The sequence below is a fragment of the Anguilla rostrata genome, chromosome 13, assembly GCF_018555375.3.
Source record: "Anguilla rostrata isolate EN2019 chromosome 13, ASM1855537v3, whole genome shotgun sequence".
Taxonomy (NCBI): domain Eukaryota; kingdom Metazoa; phylum Chordata; class Actinopteri; order Anguilliformes; family Anguillidae; genus Anguilla; species Anguilla rostrata.
In genome coordinates, this window is record NC_057945.1 from 5,007,797 (window position 1) to 5,026,306 (window position 18,510).

Below are 18,510 nucleotides of genomic sequence, written 5' to 3' on the forward strand. Positions count from 1 at the left end.
ATCTATCGGGCTCCTTAAGGCGAATTTGACAAGAACCGGCGTATAACGCCCATGGGTCCTCTTAAGCCAAAACACCAGAACCAATACAACACCAATCCCGTTAGCGGGCAGATCGTGGTCGCCTATCTAACTTGAAGACCTCACTAAAGACTTTCGCTGTACTAGACCCCTGATCAGTAGGTCCTAGTCATAATTGTCCCCCTGAGTATTTAATCGGAATTTTGGCTGAAAAGAAGATAAAATGAATTAGAGTCATGAAGACCACGCAAGTTAAAAATAAGAAGAATTTATTTAACAGGCAGGTAGGTCATTAGCTTCAAATTCACAATCAATTATAAAATACGGAAGGTTTAAAAACATAAATACAGAGTAAAGTTCTTACCCAGCCTGTTCAGCTACACATGAAATCACAGAGTCTGCGCAGTGTGGGAAGTCGATTGCGATCTTCCCTGTTCAGCTACGCACAGAACACAGTGCAGTGTGGGAAGTCGGTTACGATCTTCCTTGTCTAGCTACACACAGAGCACAGAGTATGTGCAATGTGGGAAGTCGATTACGATCTTCCTTGTCTATCTATACACAGAGCACAGAGTATGTGCAATGTGGGAAGTCGATTACGATCTTCCTTGTCTATCTACACACAGAGCACAGAGTATGTGCAATGTGGGAAGTCGATTACGATCTTCCCAGATTGCTTTGTCTCCCTTCCTTTTAAGCCAAATCCCGCGTTTGGTCTAGGCGGCATTGCCATGAATTAACCTGGCCAAATAAAATCTGGAATTTCGGCCCCCACCATTCGGAGGCTGTTAAAACAATTAGTGGGGAAATTGGGAAAAGGAGATGATTACCAGAGAGGACATTCCATTGTGATTTTATTTGGTATGAAATATATTTCATTCAATTTCTTGAATTTTTCTGAATACGTCCATACCAAACATGTCCAGGGGATGTAATATTATGGTGGAGTTGTCATGAAAATACCCTTTTGTTGAACCATTTTACATGTTATCCATGTTCTTACTACATAAGGCATAATACAGTAATATAATGAAAACATGTGCATGGTTTGTAAGATTTTACTGGGTTTTTGAATATGATAAACAGATGGTTTAGAGTCCAGATCCAGAAAAGAAATAAAAAGTGTAATGACAGAGGGGCCCACATAAGGGCACTGTGGTACTGTCAAGCGCAGTTGCCCCACTATTTTGCCAGAGGCCTGATGATCTTTTTACCCTTAATGGCCCCAACACACACACCCCCACAACCCTAGACAAAGAGACTAGTTCCCCTTATCTTGGTTGTGTCCAGATGGCAACATTCCAGAGAGCCAACGGCTTGCTCACACAACCATAAACAACCAGTCCAGTTCCCCTTATCTCAGTCTTGTCCAGAGAGCCAAATGGCCTGCCCATTCAGAGGAAGTCCGAGTAACCTATTGTTTTATCACAAGGTTCTCGGGTCCTTTGAAGTACAGGATGAGTCCCAGCGTGCAGGCTCGTTCAAATGCCAGCCTTTTCTGGGTCCCAGTTTGACTCCCCTCTTACAAGGGTCCATTCTGCTGTATAATTGGGTCCTATGTAAGAAATGCAAATGCTGTTGAAGTCAGTCTGGATAAGAGCATCTGCTAAATGCTTGCAATGTAATGTAATTCTCAAACAAACAACTTTACCGTAACATTGTTAAATGATGCAGCAACATTTTTTGCTTGCTGGGAACACAGCAGCATTGGGATTACTGTGAGTTTTTCTGGCTTTTCATCAATTCATAGATTGTCATCAAGGAAAACTGGACATGATGGACATTCACGTCTAAATAACCATATATATGCTATAGCTAATTCAAACTGTTGGCTTGGGGTAAGGGAATAGTTGGTCAAATCACAACCAAGTCTATAGAAGTTCATACTGTACCAGCTACAGTTGGCTCATTGTGTGCTTTATACATGTTTTTTCTATCCTTTGTAACAGAAGCAATGTGTTTCTTTGGATGTTAGTCGTCTATGATGAACAGTGGGCGCTGTCTCTTCCCGATCCCTCAGGAGTCCCAGAGACCTTTGAGGTGTGGTTCAAGAGGGCGGAAGGATACCCCATTGACCTGTACTACCTGATGGACCTGTCCTTCTCCATGAAGGATGACCTGGAAAAGATCAAGAACCTGGGTGAAGAGATCCTCAAAGCCTTGAAGATGGTCACACAGAAAGTCAGGATTGGTGAGTGCCCTGACCTGAACCTTGTTCCCCACCAGCTTTCCTCAGGTCTAAGAGACAGTGGGAAATTAAATATTCCAATTCCAACATTTCAGCCATGCATTCTTCTGGAAAAAGCTGAAGCAAAATAAAAAAGCGGGAAAGAGGATTTTGACAGAAAAATGTCATATGCAATTAAAGCCAAATTGCACTGTAATTTAAATCAGCCAAACTTAATTGTAATTTCAATCAAAATGTACTAATTGTTTCAGACCAATAAAATAACCATAAGCACAACCACACCTGGTGGAAGTTCTGGACTGAAATGTGACTGTAGCCACAGCAGGGGACCAAAGGTATTAATTGCATGATGTCATCGAGCAAGCTGAGGGTCGAGGCCCTATTGGTGTAAAGAGGCTGCCTTTAGCTGTCAATAGATTAGTGACTCCCTCTCGGATATTAAGACTGGATGTCTCATGTCGAATGATGCTGCGGACAGGCTAGTGACAGAACATCCCTTATACAGTGGTTATCAATGTGGGCTGTGATGGTATACTGGTGTGACAGTGTACCGTGATATTGAAAATACAAACTATTTCAAAATAAACTGTATACTATGTTGCAAATGAAGTTATCGCACGTGTCAAAAAATCCAGTTATCAGCCAAACTAACTAAAAAACCATAATGAAATAATATAACATCAGAGCTGCTACAGTGTTTATTATAATTATTATTATTATTATTTGTCATGGTTCTGTGGTTTGTCTGCGTTTCCCTTTTTGTGCTGCCAGATGACAGTTTTTAGTTCTGTTCATTTACCCTGTTTAATTGTATTATTGTTTTCAATTATTCAATTATTGTTTTTTGGTTGTCTCGTTTTCCCTTCCCGCTCTGTGGCTTGATTGTGCATTGTGCCCTGCTGTGTCTCGTCAGTGTCTTGTTTATTTAAGTGCTTGTCTTCCCTGACTCGGGTGCTGGATCCTTGTGTGTGCTTCTGGTTATGTTTCTGCCCTGCTTGTTTCCTCCTGAGAGTAGCTCCCCGTGTGTTTCTGCCCATGTTCCGTTTTTACATGCTTTTTGGATTCTTGGAGTTTCTTGTTCTTGTTTCTTGTGTTTTGAAGTTTTCTTTGTTTTTTGAGAGTTGCCCTGCGAGGTCTTTTGTTCCCTGCTTTTGTTCCTGTTTCGTAAGTAAAGTCCTTGTTTACATTTACCGTTTGGAGTTTTGTGTTTTCCTCCTCACTCTGCGTTTGGGTCCTAACCCCCCACTTCTGTGACAATTATTATAGTAATCATCGTCATCGTCATCATAAACTTTAAACTTTATATAGTGCTTTTCATATATATCTAAATAATAAAACTAACAATAAAACCCTAATGAAAAAGGAATTAGAAACACAATAAAGATTAAAATATTAAAGTTAGTTAAAATAACAGTGAGGCATACAGTTAAGAACAGGAATTAACAAGTGTTTTAAAAAATGGGCTTGTAAAGGAGACTTAAAAGTGCATACAGTAATGTCTCAGTGGCTCAGATAATGAATTCCATAATTTAGGAAATTATGTAATATATATTATATTGTTTTAAAATTAAGTCTCTGGCTGTGGTTAAAAATTTATGAAGTTGTACATGTGATACATTGTTTAAAAATATGTTAAAAAATATATATATGTGTTAAAAAACAAGAATACAAGAAAAATGCATCACAAGATCATGATGTTTGGTTACACGATTATCGTACTGTGAAAATGTCATTGTCCTACCCCAGCCTAAAATTTTTGCTGAAGTAGGTGGCTCAGTTTGCAATTGAATAAAGCCAATGTATCTTTCTGTAAATCCAACGAGCTGCAGGTTGAGAACCATTGATTAATAGGCAGTCTGGTTTTGCTGACTTACCCAGTGGTTTGACTTGCCTGGTGGGTTGACTTTCCAGGAGGTTTGACTTACCCAAAGCCTTGACTTGCCCAGCGTTTGACTTACCCAAAGCCTTGACTTGCCCAGCGTTTGACTTACCCAAAGCCTTGACTTGCCCAGTGGTTGGACTTGCCAGGTAGTTTCACATCCCCAGCGGTATGACTTGGCCAGCGGTTTTTTCATTTCATTCCTCCCCCCCCCTTTCCCCCGAATGCTGGGTAGGCTTTGGCTCCTTCGTGGACAAGGTAGCCTTGCCTTACGTCAGCCAGGTGAAGCGCAAGCTGGCCAACCCCTGCCCCAGCCGCATGGACAGCTGCCAGCCAGCCTTCAGCTTCCACAACGTGCTGCGGCTCACCGACGACGTGGCGGACTTCACCACCCGGGTCAGCATGCAGAGGATCTCGGGCAACCTGGACTCTCCCGAGGCTGGCTTTGATGCCATGGTGCAAGCGGCAGTCTGCCAGGTGGGGATTTTCATTAGGGGCGGGGCATTCTCTTTAGAGGTAGGGCATTCTCTTTAGAGGCGGGGCATTCTCTTTAGACTTATAGAAAAATATTTTGAATAGTGAGAGGGATTACAAACTGAATCTAACCCTAACCACACGATAAAGTGCTAATTCTTTTTATTCGGCTGCATCAGAAAAAATGCCTCAGAATGCTTCACCACTGTATCTCTGAGACTTGGGGTTTTGCAGAAAGGCTCAACCTCACAGATATCTGATTTTTTGCCTTTTAGCTTTGCCATGCTCTTTGTTTCGGCTGATTTGTGTTGCGGGTTTCTCCGCAGGAGGCTATCGGCTGGAACAACGTCACCCGCATCCTGGTCTACACCTCCGATGACACCTTCCACATGGCAGGCGATGGCAGGCTGGCTGGCATCTACCAGCCCAACGATGGAAAATGCCACCTCAACGCAGATGGGTACTATGACAAAGCCACTGAATATGTGAGTGATTGGCTGCATAGAGAGAATTGTTCTCTCTTTTTCTTGCCCTGCTTGTTGTTTGAGCTTAGGGCTAAACGTCCTCTTTAGCGTGGAATCACAGGATGTTGATGTGTCAAGAGGCTGTGCTTCAGTCAGGTGCATTATCCAAGATCTCTGAAACGCTGCATGCTGACGTTTAGGGCACAATGGTTTTTCAGTTTGGTGCCGTTCTTATATGGTGTCACAGAATCAGGTGGATCAAATGTGTTTTACATCGTTTATGATGGCACTCATGCATTAGCTTAGTATTTTTAGTGTTAGCTTTGCAGCAGCACAGCTACTAGCTCAGTTGGCACACAAAAAATGTGTGCTAACTGAGCTAGTTTGCCGAGGCACCCCATGTCATCCCTTGATTCTGTGGGAAATGGGATATTTCTCCGGCTGTTGACTCTCCCAGCTCATTTCAGCGGCAGTGTAGTGCAATGGGTAAGGAACTGGTCTTGTAACCTAGAGGTCACAGGTTTGATTCCCGGGTAGGACACTGCTGTTGTACCCTGCATTGCTTCAGTGTATATCCAGCTGTATAAATGGATGCAATGTAAATGCTGTGTAAAAAATTGTGTAAGTTGCTCTGGATAGGAGCGTCTGCTAAATGCCTGTAATGTAATGTTTCAGGACTACCCCTCGGTTGGCCGTCTGTCCAGGGCCCTCGCGGCCAACAACATCCAGCTGATCTTTGCTGTCACAGATAAGAGTGTCCCCAGCTATCAGGTTAGCCCGCTTTGCCTAGTATGCATGTAATGTGTTCAGGGTCATGTTTAATTGGACACCAGTTTTTTCATGTCAGTTTTTCACACTTTCCTCGCATTACCAAAGGTAACATGCAAACACTGAGGCCTGGAACTGTTACTGGGGTTATCGTATAATATGGGGCCTGGTACAGTTTTTTTAACTGAAAATGTAGTGGTTAAAAGGTGTGTATGTGATCTGTAATGTAAATAATTTACTAAGGAACTGATCTTATGTTTGTACTGCAACTATTATTTTTTGAAAAACTGTATGTGGAAATCCATCCATCCATCCAAGATCTATACCTGCTTATGCTGGTCAGGGTCGAGTGAGTGAGAGGCAGGAATACACCCTGGACAGGCCACCAATGTATCACAGGGCACACACACCACTCACTCACCATTCACTCACACCTATGTGCAATTTAGAGTCTCCAGTGAACCTACCTGCATGTCTTTGGACTGTGGGAGGAAACCGGAGTACCCGGAGGAAACCAACATGGACACGAGGAGAACATGCAAAGTCCACACAGAAATTCAAACCTAGGACCTTTCTGCTGTGAGGTGACAGTGCTATCCACTGCACCACCATACCACCCACCAAACATCCCTGTCCCTCCGACCCCCGTCCCTTTCACCCCAATGCCCATCTCTGTCCCCCTTGACCCCCATCCCTGTCTCCCCTGACCCTCGTCCCTGTCCCCGCTGACCCTCGTCCCTGTCCCTCCCGACCCCCATCCCTGTCCCCCCTGACCCCCATCCCTTCCCTTCCCAGGCTCTGAGCAAACTCATCCCCAGGTCAGTGGTGGGAGTGCTGGAGGCTGACTCCAGTAATGTGGTCCAGCTCATCTCTGAGGCCTACGGGGTGAGTGCTGCTCTGGCTCCAGGTTGCCTGGCTGCTCGTCTCTTACCCAGCATATTTATTATGCGTTTTTGTTATGCATTAATTTGGGTCGCCATTTTTCCCTAAGCAGTTTTCAGACCTGCATGTCAGTCATCCCTCAGGATGAGGGCAGTAGAGCCTTCGTCAGTCACACACGTTAGGCAGTTATCACATTGCACCTCCCCAGTAATTCACACTTATAAGTTAATTGCCATTTTACAATGATTGACAGGAATGTTGTTCCCATCCTGTCACACACTGCAGTCTGTGTGGTAATTGGAAGTGTAGTAATTAACTACCGTAGAATTTCTGTGTAGTGTTGTGCTGTATCATTGTTTTTTTCAATTTGTGGGAAGTAGCCTACACGCTTAAAAAAAAATAAAAATAATAATAAATATTCAAAACAATTAAATGGTGTGCAGCAGGAGTAGTCTAATTAAAACAATTAAATAGATTAAAGCAGGTGAATTGATTTTGGGATAACATTTTTCTGGCTAACCAAGAAATTATCATTTTAAGAACAAATCATCTTTGGGAAACTCCTTATCAGGTTGATAATAAAACATTTTTATTATGAATTACAGAATGAAGGTTATTTCTGCATACTCTTTGTAATGTGTGTGTGCATTTTAATGTGAGTATATGTGTGTGTGTGTGTGTGTGCGTGCATGCGTGTGTGTTTTCATGTTGACATGTTTCTGGACTCTATCCACAGAACCTGTCATCCACCATCTTACTGGAGCACTTAAGTGCCCCTGAAGGACTGAACATTTCCTACACGTCCAAATGCAGCAATGGCGTCCACACGCCGTGGCTGAGGAACGGCGAGTGCAGCAACGTCAAGATCAACGAGCAGGTTCGCCGTCTCCCGCCGCTGATGAGAGCCCCCCGGTGCTGCCGGTGCACGTGGCCGTGATCGACGCTCCTACCCCGCCGTCACGCCAGCAGGCGATTCAGTCGGCGGGTCGCTCACGTGTACTAGGCTGAGGGAGGGGCAAGAGCTTCCTTTTAGTGTGCTCTTGTGCAGCTACAGTTTTTTGAAGAGAAATAACGGCCTTACACTGCGTATTAAAGATGTATATTTGCACATAGCTTGTCCTTTAGTTTCTATAGCTATGTCATGACACTGATAATTATTATTTGTGACTGCTCACTAGCTAGCTACCGATATCTCTCTCTCGGTAGCTAGGTAGCTACCTAGGCATCTCTCTGTCTTACAAGCTAGCTAGCTAGCTAGCGATCTCTATCTCTCAATAGCTAATGTTATCTAGATAGCTAATGAGAGAGAAAGTTAGATGGTAGCCAGCGGTCTAGTGGTGTATAAAACTCAATGTGTTTTGGTGTCAGGGTGACTTATTTTGGTAGAACAAGCCACGTATTTGCCATATAGTCTGCTGCCTATCCTAAAGTGTTTAGCTGCTTCTCCAGTGCAATAATTATTTTACAAAATGGTGTCATTTTGAAACTTTACTCCCAGAATGCACCTCACTCAGTATACAGGCTTTCTCCCAGATCTCTCCTCACTGTGTCCATGCCGTCTTCCTGTTCTCCCCTCGCAGGTGAATTTCACCGTGAAGGTGACCGCCACCTCCTGCCTGCCTGGGGTAGAAACATTTGTCATCAAACCGCAGGGTATTGGTGAGGCGCTGAAGGTCACCGTGGAAACGCTGTGTGATTGTAACTGCGGGGAACCAGAAGAACACTCTCCCCACTGTAATGGCAACGGCACACTCAGCTGTGGAATTTGCAGGCAGGTCAAAAGCAAATACTGTAGCGATGGTGACCAACAACGGTCATGTTGGCAAAGTGCTCATCCTGCAGACTCTGAAACTTATCACATTTTCTCATTGTTTCTCCTGTTTTTAACCTATTAATTAAATACTTGATACGCCATCCATTTTATAAGATCATTTTAGGAAAATTGCTTCCCCATTTTCCCCCAAATGTAGAAGAGGCTTTTCAGAGAAGCAGCTGTGCCTCCTGAGTCATGTCTATGGCACCTGTGTAACTAGTATAACTAGTATAACTATTATAACTAGTACCCAGTCCCCAGTCAGGGAAAGCTCCTTTAGCCTTTCATTAGAGTTTCATTAAGGCTTAATATTATGGAGGACAGTGAAAATTGTAATTGTTTTGACCCTTAGTTGCACTACAGACTACTCATTGCCATTACAGTGATAAATCATGATAAATGTTCTAATTTTGTTGTGTCTGTAATCGACTGCTGCTTTCTTGGCCAGGTCTCTCTTGAAAAAGAGATTTCTAATCTCAGTGAGACTAACCTGGTTAAATAAAGGTTAAATAAAATAAATTTTAAAAATTAGCTAATGGAGGGCACCAGTAAGATTTTTAGCAGTAATGGACCCCGAGTGGCTCGTCCATTTTTAAATATCATTTTTCTTTAAAATAACCAAAAAAGAAGCGCTGTACAAGGAGGGAGGGACTCAGGGGGCAACAGTGGCCTGAGCCCACTATTCCCAAATTGAGGAATAAAAAGTACAAGATAAGCACTCTAAGTCAAAGAAAACATACAAAAACATACATACTGTGGCATGTATTGAAAAATACAAAATAATACACTGAATAATAATTTGAATACATGGAGGCCCTTCAGTTGCTTTTTCAATACACACCAGTATTTGGTCATTTTGCATAATAACGCGTCATAATAACATGTCAGACATATCACATTGAGACCAGAGTGCCAATAATTTGCGTATTTTTCCAATATTTTCAACGTTTCAAGTACCAGTTTCTTATTGCACAAATAAGTTTGTAGTGTCCATTGATATCATTGGAATGTGGAGATAAATGCTGAAAATACTGCAGCCTTCCACTGTCAGAAGTAACGATAAATCAAGAGCATCAATGCATTGGAGCTCCAGATATGCAAAAATGTATATATATATTTCTTTTTTTTCTGCACAAAGAGAGAATGCTTATAGGAATTGAATATGCTGCCATATATTGTAAATCTTAGGACTTTTTTGGACGATATAATAATATAAAATATGACACCGTAAAATATATCTTTAAAATTTATTGCAATATCTGAAAGCAGCAATAATGAGCAAATCTCAATGTATTTTATTTAAATATATTTGTTTTGTGAGGGCAATGGGATGGAAATGTACAGTACATTCCATACAATGAATCCCCATATACAGAAAAATCTACGTTTGTTTTATATATTTGGAGGAGCGATGTGGAAAGCGGTGTGTGACCTAGCCTCTGCTTACTTTGTGAACTGGACTTATTGTGCTCACAAATAACTGTTACATAATGAGTACTGTACCTCATCAGACCTGTGTTTTGTAGTTGTTCCAATGACCTTCGGTATGCACTCATTGTACGTCGCTCTGGATAAAAGTGTCTGTCAAATGGATGTGATGTAATGTGATGTAACGGAAAGGCTAAGGTGCTGTTTGGTGTTCAGCTGTGACGAGGGGCGCCTGGGCCAGCGGTGCAAATGTGAGAAGCACGGGGACAAGGACAGCGTGGCGGCCATGGAAGCCCAGTGCCGGCAGACTAACGAGTCCCAGCTGTGCAGCGGGCAGGGGTCCTGCGAGTGCGGCGCCTGCGAGTGCCGCCCACGCCACCGGGGGCAGTACTGCGAGTGCGACGATGGCGGCTGCCCCCGCCACAACAACCAGCTGTGCGGAGGTGAGGCCCAGGACCAGCAGGGAGCCAATCAAAGCGCTTTTCTGATTTTGGGCCCTGAGCACTCATATGCAGATGCATGTAGGTGCAGGGTGGTATCTAGGCTCATAATTTCATCTGTGGTGTGTACATGCAGGGCTGTATCTAGGCTCATCATTTAATCTGTGGTGTGTACATTCAGCAGTATATCTAGGCTCATCATTTCATCTATGGTGTGTATATACAGGGCTGTATCTAGGCTCATCATTTCATTTGTGGTGTGTACATGCAGTGGGGTTGCTAGGTTCATCCTGTTATCTGTTGTCTAGAGCACGGTCATCATGTTAAAGTACTGGGCTAGATAGTCTTGAGTTCTTTTATGTTTTCCTTTCAGTCATCAGCCAAATTAGGCCTTGGCCCTGTAGCTCAAGGGTGTCAAACAGAATCCCAAGGGGGTCGCAGTGTTTATGTGTTTACCTTCCAATCATCTGCCAGTTAAAGCCTTGTGAAAAGGGTGTGTGGATTCCTTCGCCAACTAACAACTTAAATGAAACACCGATAACACCCCAAAAACCACCAGACACTGTGGCCCTCCAGGACTGGAGTTTGACACCTGTGCTATAGCTAATTAACGACTTGAAATAATCTGTTAATTGCTGGACAAAACACCAAAAACCAGAAGATAGCTAAACAATGACTACGTTTGGAACCCATAGGCCATGGTGACTGTAACTGCAGCGTGTGCGACTGTCACGCTAACTACATCGGCGCCGACTGCGGGTGCTCAGTACTCAAGGATAAGTGCATGGGGAGAGACGGCAAGGAGTGCAGTCGGCATGGCCGGTGTGTGTGCAATCAGTGCGTGTGCTACCAGGGCTTCTTCCAGGATGACTGCTCCGAGCTCAGGGCACCGTGCAAAACCTTCCTGTGAGTACCATTCCCAACCGCCAGACACCCGCGTCAACCACCTGTCACTGACGAAATTATATGTGGGTTAAAAGACCTTTGGGCCTTATTTTGGTGACACCAGTAACACAACACACACATAGGGGGCGCTAGTGGAATAGCCAATTCCTTCCTGTGGAAATCAAATATTTGCTGCTTCCCCCTGGTTTGGTGGTTTTGCGCTCTGTGGTAAACCCGCTTGTGTAAACTTGGGTTGTGCGGTGCAGGGGGATTTCGGACTCACCCTCCCCTGAAATATTTAGGACAGTTCTAAACTGCCTATTTGGGGTCATAGGTTTTCACTCAGTGCCAGCCGTATCTATTGTTACACTGGTTTCGCGCAGTCCTGATGCTGAAAAAACAACGTAAAATGTACGATTTCATGAATAACAATGCTTTTACACATCACTTACCTTGTATAACCGCATATTATCTTGGCCATATGAACTTCTGTCTGAGTAGCGAAAAGAGTGCGTTAGGACAGTTGGCTTGTAGTGCAAGTGATAAAGGGATTGGTTAAAAAAAGATTTTAAAACTTGAAAAAATTTAAAAAATTTAAAAAAACTGTCTTCACGATCGAGGGTTAAGTAAAACATGTTTAATTTCTGTAACCTCTGGTTCTCACTGTGTTTCTGCACCCGGTCCTCGTTTTGTGTGCACGTACTCAGAATTTTGTACGAGTTTCTGTGAACCTGTGTTGTTTTTCAGGGAATGTGCTCTGTGCAGTTTGTCAAGTGAGAAGCCCCAAGGTGAGCAAAACTGCAGCCGTCACTGTGGCTCTGTGAAGCCTCAGAGAGCAGACCAGAACCAGAACTGGGACTTCCCCTGTCAGCATACCAAGGTGCGCTTCAGAGTGGATCCAGAGACGGAGGACGGAAGTATCCGCGTCATCTATACCGACCCCCCAGGTGGGTCCCTCCACGCTGACTGAGACCCATACACCTGTCACTGCACTACACCCGTTATTGGTATGGTTGCAGTGCATGGAAATGTATTTACATTGTAAATATGGGCCCATAATCCAAAAGGCATGTCCTTGTCTGGCTGCTTGTTTGCCTGAAACATCCAAAAGCAGAAGTGCCACTGAGTTGAATTCATTTTCATTGATATGGTAATGATAATGCATGTGATAATATATACACTTTGCTTTTTCAATGTAGAAATTACAGAACTTTTTATGTTTAGCGCAATATTAATGCAATGCTTTGTAAATTAGTCATGTTTGATTCTTTGTTGCATATCATTTGTATGCAATGACTGCTTGAAGTCTGTGACCCATAGACATCAGCAGGTGCTGAGTATCTTCTCTGGTGATGCTCTGCCAGGCCTGTACTGCAGTCCTCTTCAGCTCCTGCTTGTTTCAGGGGCTAGGTGCCTTATGTTTTCTCTTCAGCATATGAAACTCGTGTTCAATTGGATTCAGATTGTGTGAATGACGTCCACACATCTAAGCCTAACTCCTCCTTCTTTGCCACATTTCTTGCAACTTGAGTGCCTTTTTTACTTACACTACAGGCCAATTGTATTAGGTTACGTGTGGTTTAAAAAAAAGGCTCAGGTAGATTTCAGTCAATTTAACTCCACATCCCTCCCACCCTTCCATCTCCCACTGATTTGGATAGATGTCCAATAATTTGTTTCATTGTAGTTAAAGGCAAAGGTGGCTATTTTGAGGAAAATCATGTCTAAGATTGTTTTCAAGTAAAACTCTTTTTTTGTTATTGTTAGTATAAATTGAAAAAAAAGTGTTTGTACACTTGTTTTCAGTTTTGTTGGTTTGTTATTGAAAGAATGCTAATAAATTAACCGAATTCTTAACTACCTAAAGTTTTTTTTATAATAACCTTGAGTGGCCTAATTCTTTTGGCCTATACTGTATATATCTAGAGAGGGATATTTCTTTATTAATGCGTTCTAAATATTGAATACACACAGAGAACAATTTTGGTCGATAGCTAATTGATCTTCATCATAGTTTTGGAATGAGTGGAAATAAAGGGGTGGGGATTCCCTGTGATTCCTGTCACCCCCCGGTCACCCCTGTTGACTTCTCCAGAGCCCATCGACATGACAATGGTGGCCGTCGGCAGCTCAATTTCAGGGATCATCTTGATCGGGCTGGCCATCATCATCATCTACCGGCTGCTTCTGGAGGTGTACTATCGCAGGGAGTACCACAACTTCATAAACGAACAGAAGAAATCTCGGTGGAACGTGGTAAGGACAACGTGCTCACACGCCTCTCCTCATATCACCTGATTTTTATGTATGTTTGCCTCCATGCTGATTGGTGTGTTTTAATATCTATGAATTTGAGTGAAGGAACATGCACTGCCTTTGTGCTGATCTGTGAAACAACGGAAACTGTTACTTAAATGTTTAGCACAATTTGACACTTACGTATTTTGGAAAAACATTATGATATATGTATATTAACATATTAACAACAAATGCATTCACCCTATTAATTAAAGGTTTTCAAAAGAGGGGAAAAACATGAACAAGTAATGCACAGGATGGCAAATTATGAATTTTTCTTAATTTATATATTTCAACAATGTCTTTGTTCTGTGCTTTTTGTAACAGTTCTGTTCTTGAGAACCCGCAATATTACTGAATGACCAAGAAAACAACAGCATTCTAAACAAAAGTCACAATATTTCCGCTTGAGCAGTCAATAAAATTGTTTAAAAGAACAATGTAAGGCTTTTTAAAACACTGCAGAAGAATGACACAGTGTTTGCAGATGCATACATGTACATTGCACTTTTTTAAATTAACCTAAATACATTTTTATGTGAATGCTTCAATTAAAACCTATGATCATTCTTCATGCATGGTAGAATTTGGTACTCTTTGAACTGAAAGGTGAATTTTATTTATTTTTCTGTGTCAGCAATCAGTTTTGGTTATATGCAATTTTAATACCCTTCATTCGCAGTCAATGGGATTTTCCACCAGCATGTCTAGAGACTAAACTAGTCTAGAATAGACCAACACTACTATCAGGATCTTATGGTTTTTATATTTTTGTATATCCAGTCGCAAAGTCTTGTACTACACCCATGCCAATCCCCAACTCATGATACACTACAATTGCCCCATGAAGTTAATTACTTTTTTTCTTTATTTTGCCATTGTCATGACATAACAGGTCTGTGTAACTGGCATTTATTGGTATTTGGCAAGCATTTCTTAGCTTTTAGCTTCATAGCAGTTTTAATAATTATATGTGCAGCAGATGATTGGAGGCAGTTCAACATCTCAGTTCACTGAACAGAGCATATATGTACATAGGAGCAAGTGTGATCGTGGTGTGGTAATAATGTACTGCATTTAAATAGCACTTCTCATAGTCTCAAACTTTACCACACATCAGCAGAAACGGCCTCTGACTGGTTTCCTCTGTCTTCTTGGTTTGTACAGGACCCCAACCCGCTGTTCCAGGAAGCCACAACCACAGTCTTTAACCCCATGCACATTACAGACTGATGCCTGCTCTTTACCTTCATGCACATTAACCCTTTAACTGACTTCTCAACCATGCGGTAGAGCTGACTTTGACAGTGAAAAACCCTATGAAAAAAAAAAAAAATCTGCCCAGCATCCTGATTGGTATGGGGCCCCAACCCCCCTTAATCAATTTGCATAAAGAGTATCTTTTTTCAACACAACTATGTGGAGCAGCAGTTCCTGCACTTTCCACACTCTGACAATGGAGGCAGCACCACAAATCACTCCCCAAAGATTAGGGCATAAAGCAGGAATTTGGCAGGTAAGGGATAAACCATGATGTTTTTCAGATAGAAGAGACCTTAAAGAATAGGAATATGATATTAAATATCAAAAATGTTAAAATCCATTTTGCCAGAATTTTACAAAAACATGCTCAACCGTGCGGTTTATGTCAGTAAAGGGTAGAAATGATCATGAGGCAGGGCAGATGTTAGCATAGTAGTTAGTGTGGTAGGAAGATGTTTGAGTGGAAAAAGTAAACAAATACAGTTATATTATATTACTAAAAAACAATATTATCGTATTATTATATATTGCCTGGCCAAAAAAAAAAGTCGCAGTTTGGATTTTTTTGGACAGTGCCCACTGTACAAGCCTCTGGAGAAAGTGTTATGATCTGGGGTTGCTTCAGTTTGTCAGGTCTAGGCTCAGCAACATTATGCGGCAATAAAATTAAGTCAGCTGAGTACCTGAATGTACTGAATGACCAGGTTATCCCATCAATGGGTTATTTCTTCCCTGACGGCACGGGCATGTTCCAGGACGACAATGCCAAGATTCATCGGGCTCAAATTGTGAAAGAGTTGTTCTGGGAGCATGAGGAATCATTTTCACACATGAATTGGCCACCATAGAGTCCTGACCTTAACCCCATTGAAAATCTTTGAGATGTGCGGGAGAAGACTTTATGGAGTGGTTCGACTGTCCCATTGTCAATACAAGGTAATGCAATTCTGGACGGAAATAAATGTTGTGGCATTTCGAAGGTTGTCGAAACAATGCCATGACGAATGTGCACAAGTTTAAAGTTTTTTAAGTTTTGTTCATGAGTTTATACTTAAAATAAAATGACGATGTATGAAACGGTGCCTGATTATAAAGCAGAAATGCCACACAATGGAGTATCTATACATGTATATAGATGTTTGTTCCAAAACGTAGTTAATGATATGTTCGATATGAAATATGTAATCAAAATGAAATCAATGATACCTGGAATGAATGTTTTTTTACATACATATTTAAACTGTTTTGTTCATAGAAACAAAATAGTTTAAACTTATAAAATGACAATTAGTGTCTGATTTTAAAGCAGAAATGCCATATGATCCAGTATATGTCAATATATACATATTTGTGGACCTAGCCATTGTAATTGATGGGACATTTACAGGCCAAAAACATGTTGATGGAGTGTAAAAAAAGCAATGAACTGTTTTAAGGTTTTAAAGAGAGATTAAAATGATTGTGTTTCAGGAAAAATGTTCAGAAATATAGCAATTTGTGAATAGCATCTTTTACCATAAACTGGCATCTCAACTGTACGGTAGAGGTCTATAATTTCTAAAAAAAAGGGGTCAAGTTATGAAACAAACTGTTAGACATTGTTATTTGGTGCTCTGGCACCTATTTCAATGAGTGACAGATAAAGGGTTAAAGACTGAGGTGTCAGAGGCCTGTTCTTTAAAAACAACCGTGGTGGTGGATGCAAGGTGGACGGTTATCTGCGTTTCCCATTTTCGGCCACCAGATGACAGCACTTCAGTTTTTAATTCTGTCCTTTTACCCCGTTTAATTGTATTATTGTTTTCAATTATTCTATTGTTTTTGGGTTGGCTCGTTTTCCCTTCCCTCTCTGTGGCCTGATTGTTCATTGTGCCCTCCTGTGTCTCGTCAGTGTCGTGTCTATTTAAGTTCCCTTCTTCCATGACTCAAGTGCTGGGTCCTTTTTGTGTGCGTTTTGGATTGTTTGCGCGGTTTGCGCGGCTTTGTTTCTGTTGTTTTTGTATGTATTAAAAGTAACATCCTCGGTTTTGTGCTTACCCTTTGGATTTTGAGTGTTTTTTTGACTCTGCATTTGGGTCCATTCCCTCACCCACCCTGACACTAGGTTCTGTTTGTTCATCAGTGACAATATAAATGCTCATGCAAATATTTCATATGGATTGACTTCAGTCTGAAAATCACTGCAGGAGCAGTGATTTCTTTGTAATTTGCTTTTTCATGAAAATTTGGCCTCTTGTAGTTCTTTAAAAAATTCTGAACAATGTTTATAATGCAGAAAGACTCTGTTTCCCTGGATTTCTAGTTCTGTGTGATCACATTTTCATGGCAATTTATTATTTCCATTATTACGGTAAATAGCCATTCAGATTTGAAAACTTCCCTTTTTCGTAAACAGTGTTTTAAACTTTTCCATCATTCTGCGAGGAATAAAAATATGAAATTGGACCATTAAATTTATATATTAAAGTGCTAGATTTATTTTTTACGTTTTTCATATTATGAACCATTTTGCTAATGACAGATTAAATGTTTTTATGAATTGTTCCCTGTGTAATTGTTTATTGTTTTCTTTTCAAACAATACGATAGTGTATTTGTGTGGGCTATAATTAGGGATATCTCTTTGTTTAGGGCACTAGTTCCCAAATTTGATTCTGTGGAACTACTTCCACTCCATCCACATTTTCAATCATAGAATTTTAACAAGCTGTTAATTTTTCTTAATTACACTTCATGTTGAGGGATTATCTATCCTCAGAACCACGCTATGTCAAAAATAACTATGCAGAATACAAGTCCCATATCCATCCATCCGTCCATGATCTATTCCCGCTTATCCTGGTCAGTGTCACAGGAAGTGCTGGACCCTATGCCAGCATGCATTGGGCAAGAGGCAGGAATACACCCTGGACAGTTCAACCCATCGCAGGGCACACACACCATTCACTCACACACTCATACCTAGGCGCAATTTAGACTCTCTTCTTTGGATGGAAACTGGGGAGTACCCACGCGGACACGGGGAGAACTCCACTCAGAAAGTCACCTCCTGGGATTTGACCGTGTGTTAATATGTCCAAAACCTGGTGGCCTGAAATGGTGGGCTATGAGTAAAAAGTGCTGTAATTTCTACATGGTAAAACCAAAATAAAATAATACCCTTTAATAGAAGATGAAAATGCTTTAACCATTTGTGAATTGTTTGATTACAAATAAAAATATGTCTTTGTCCCAGATGCTATGGAGTTCATTGTATATAGTTTAGTAGGCCCTACTTTTTAAAAGCTGTAAGATTCTCACAAATTCAAAAGCTGCAGCTTGATTGGTTCTCTATGACCTTGTATGGTTGCATTGATTGAACTGGCTTGTCACCGTCATGTTTTTTTCTGTAAATGTAGCAACTATTATACTGCAATTATAAGAGGTGTCTTCAGTAAACATATATCTTGCAAAAACGTACATCATTAGGAACAACTGTTCATACACTTAATTTTTAAGTATTTTCCCATTTTCATCTGTGCCATAAGTCCCTATTTTTATATTTGTTTAGCCGTTCGTTTTACAGTATTGTAAAACGCATAAATTGAGAAGGATTTGGGCTGAAAGGATGCTCACTTGCTTCCCCCGAATTTGCATCGCAAGAAAAACTACAACAACCAAGTAACTTGTTCTGTTCTGTAACGTCATGACGACATTGATGCCACATACGCT

The 18,510-nt window shown here is 41.4% G+C and overlaps 1 protein-coding gene across 2 annotated transcripts in view; it reads left to right on the top strand.

Moving 5' to 3' along the window:
- itgb7 (integrin, beta 7) overlaps nucleotides 1-17,344 on the top strand; it is a 37,311-nt gene extending 19,967 nt beyond the window's left edge. Inside the window, exons 5-17 of one of the 2 annotated variants that reach the window (XR_010324851.1) lie at nucleotides 2,039-2,209; nucleotides 4,321-4,562; nucleotides 4,886-5,044; nucleotides 5,699-5,794; nucleotides 6,587-6,676; nucleotides 7,410-7,550; nucleotides 8,254-8,444; nucleotides 10,131-10,357; nucleotides 11,050-11,260; nucleotides 11,987-12,186; nucleotides 13,335-13,495; nucleotides 14,705-15,053; nucleotides 15,556-17,344. Coding sequence is in view for 1 of the 2 variants with exons in the window: in XM_064304770.1 (XP_064160840.1) it covers nucleotides 2,039-2,209; nucleotides 4,321-4,562; nucleotides 4,886-5,044; nucleotides 5,699-5,794; nucleotides 6,587-6,676; nucleotides 7,410-7,550; nucleotides 8,254-8,444; nucleotides 10,131-10,357; nucleotides 11,050-11,260; nucleotides 11,987-12,186; nucleotides 13,335-13,495; nucleotides 14,705-14,770 (1,955 nt within the window). In the remaining variant the exon portion in view is untranslated. Of the gene's footprint in view, nucleotides 1-2,038; nucleotides 2,210-4,320; nucleotides 4,563-4,885; nucleotides 5,045-5,698; nucleotides 5,795-6,586; nucleotides 6,677-7,409; nucleotides 7,551-8,253; nucleotides 8,445-10,130; nucleotides 10,358-11,049; nucleotides 11,261-11,986; nucleotides 12,187-13,334; nucleotides 13,496-14,704 lie in introns of both variants that reach the window. The other variant, XM_064304770.1, reaches the window with a different exon arrangement.
- Nucleotides 17,345-18,510: the final 1,166 nt, after the last annotated feature.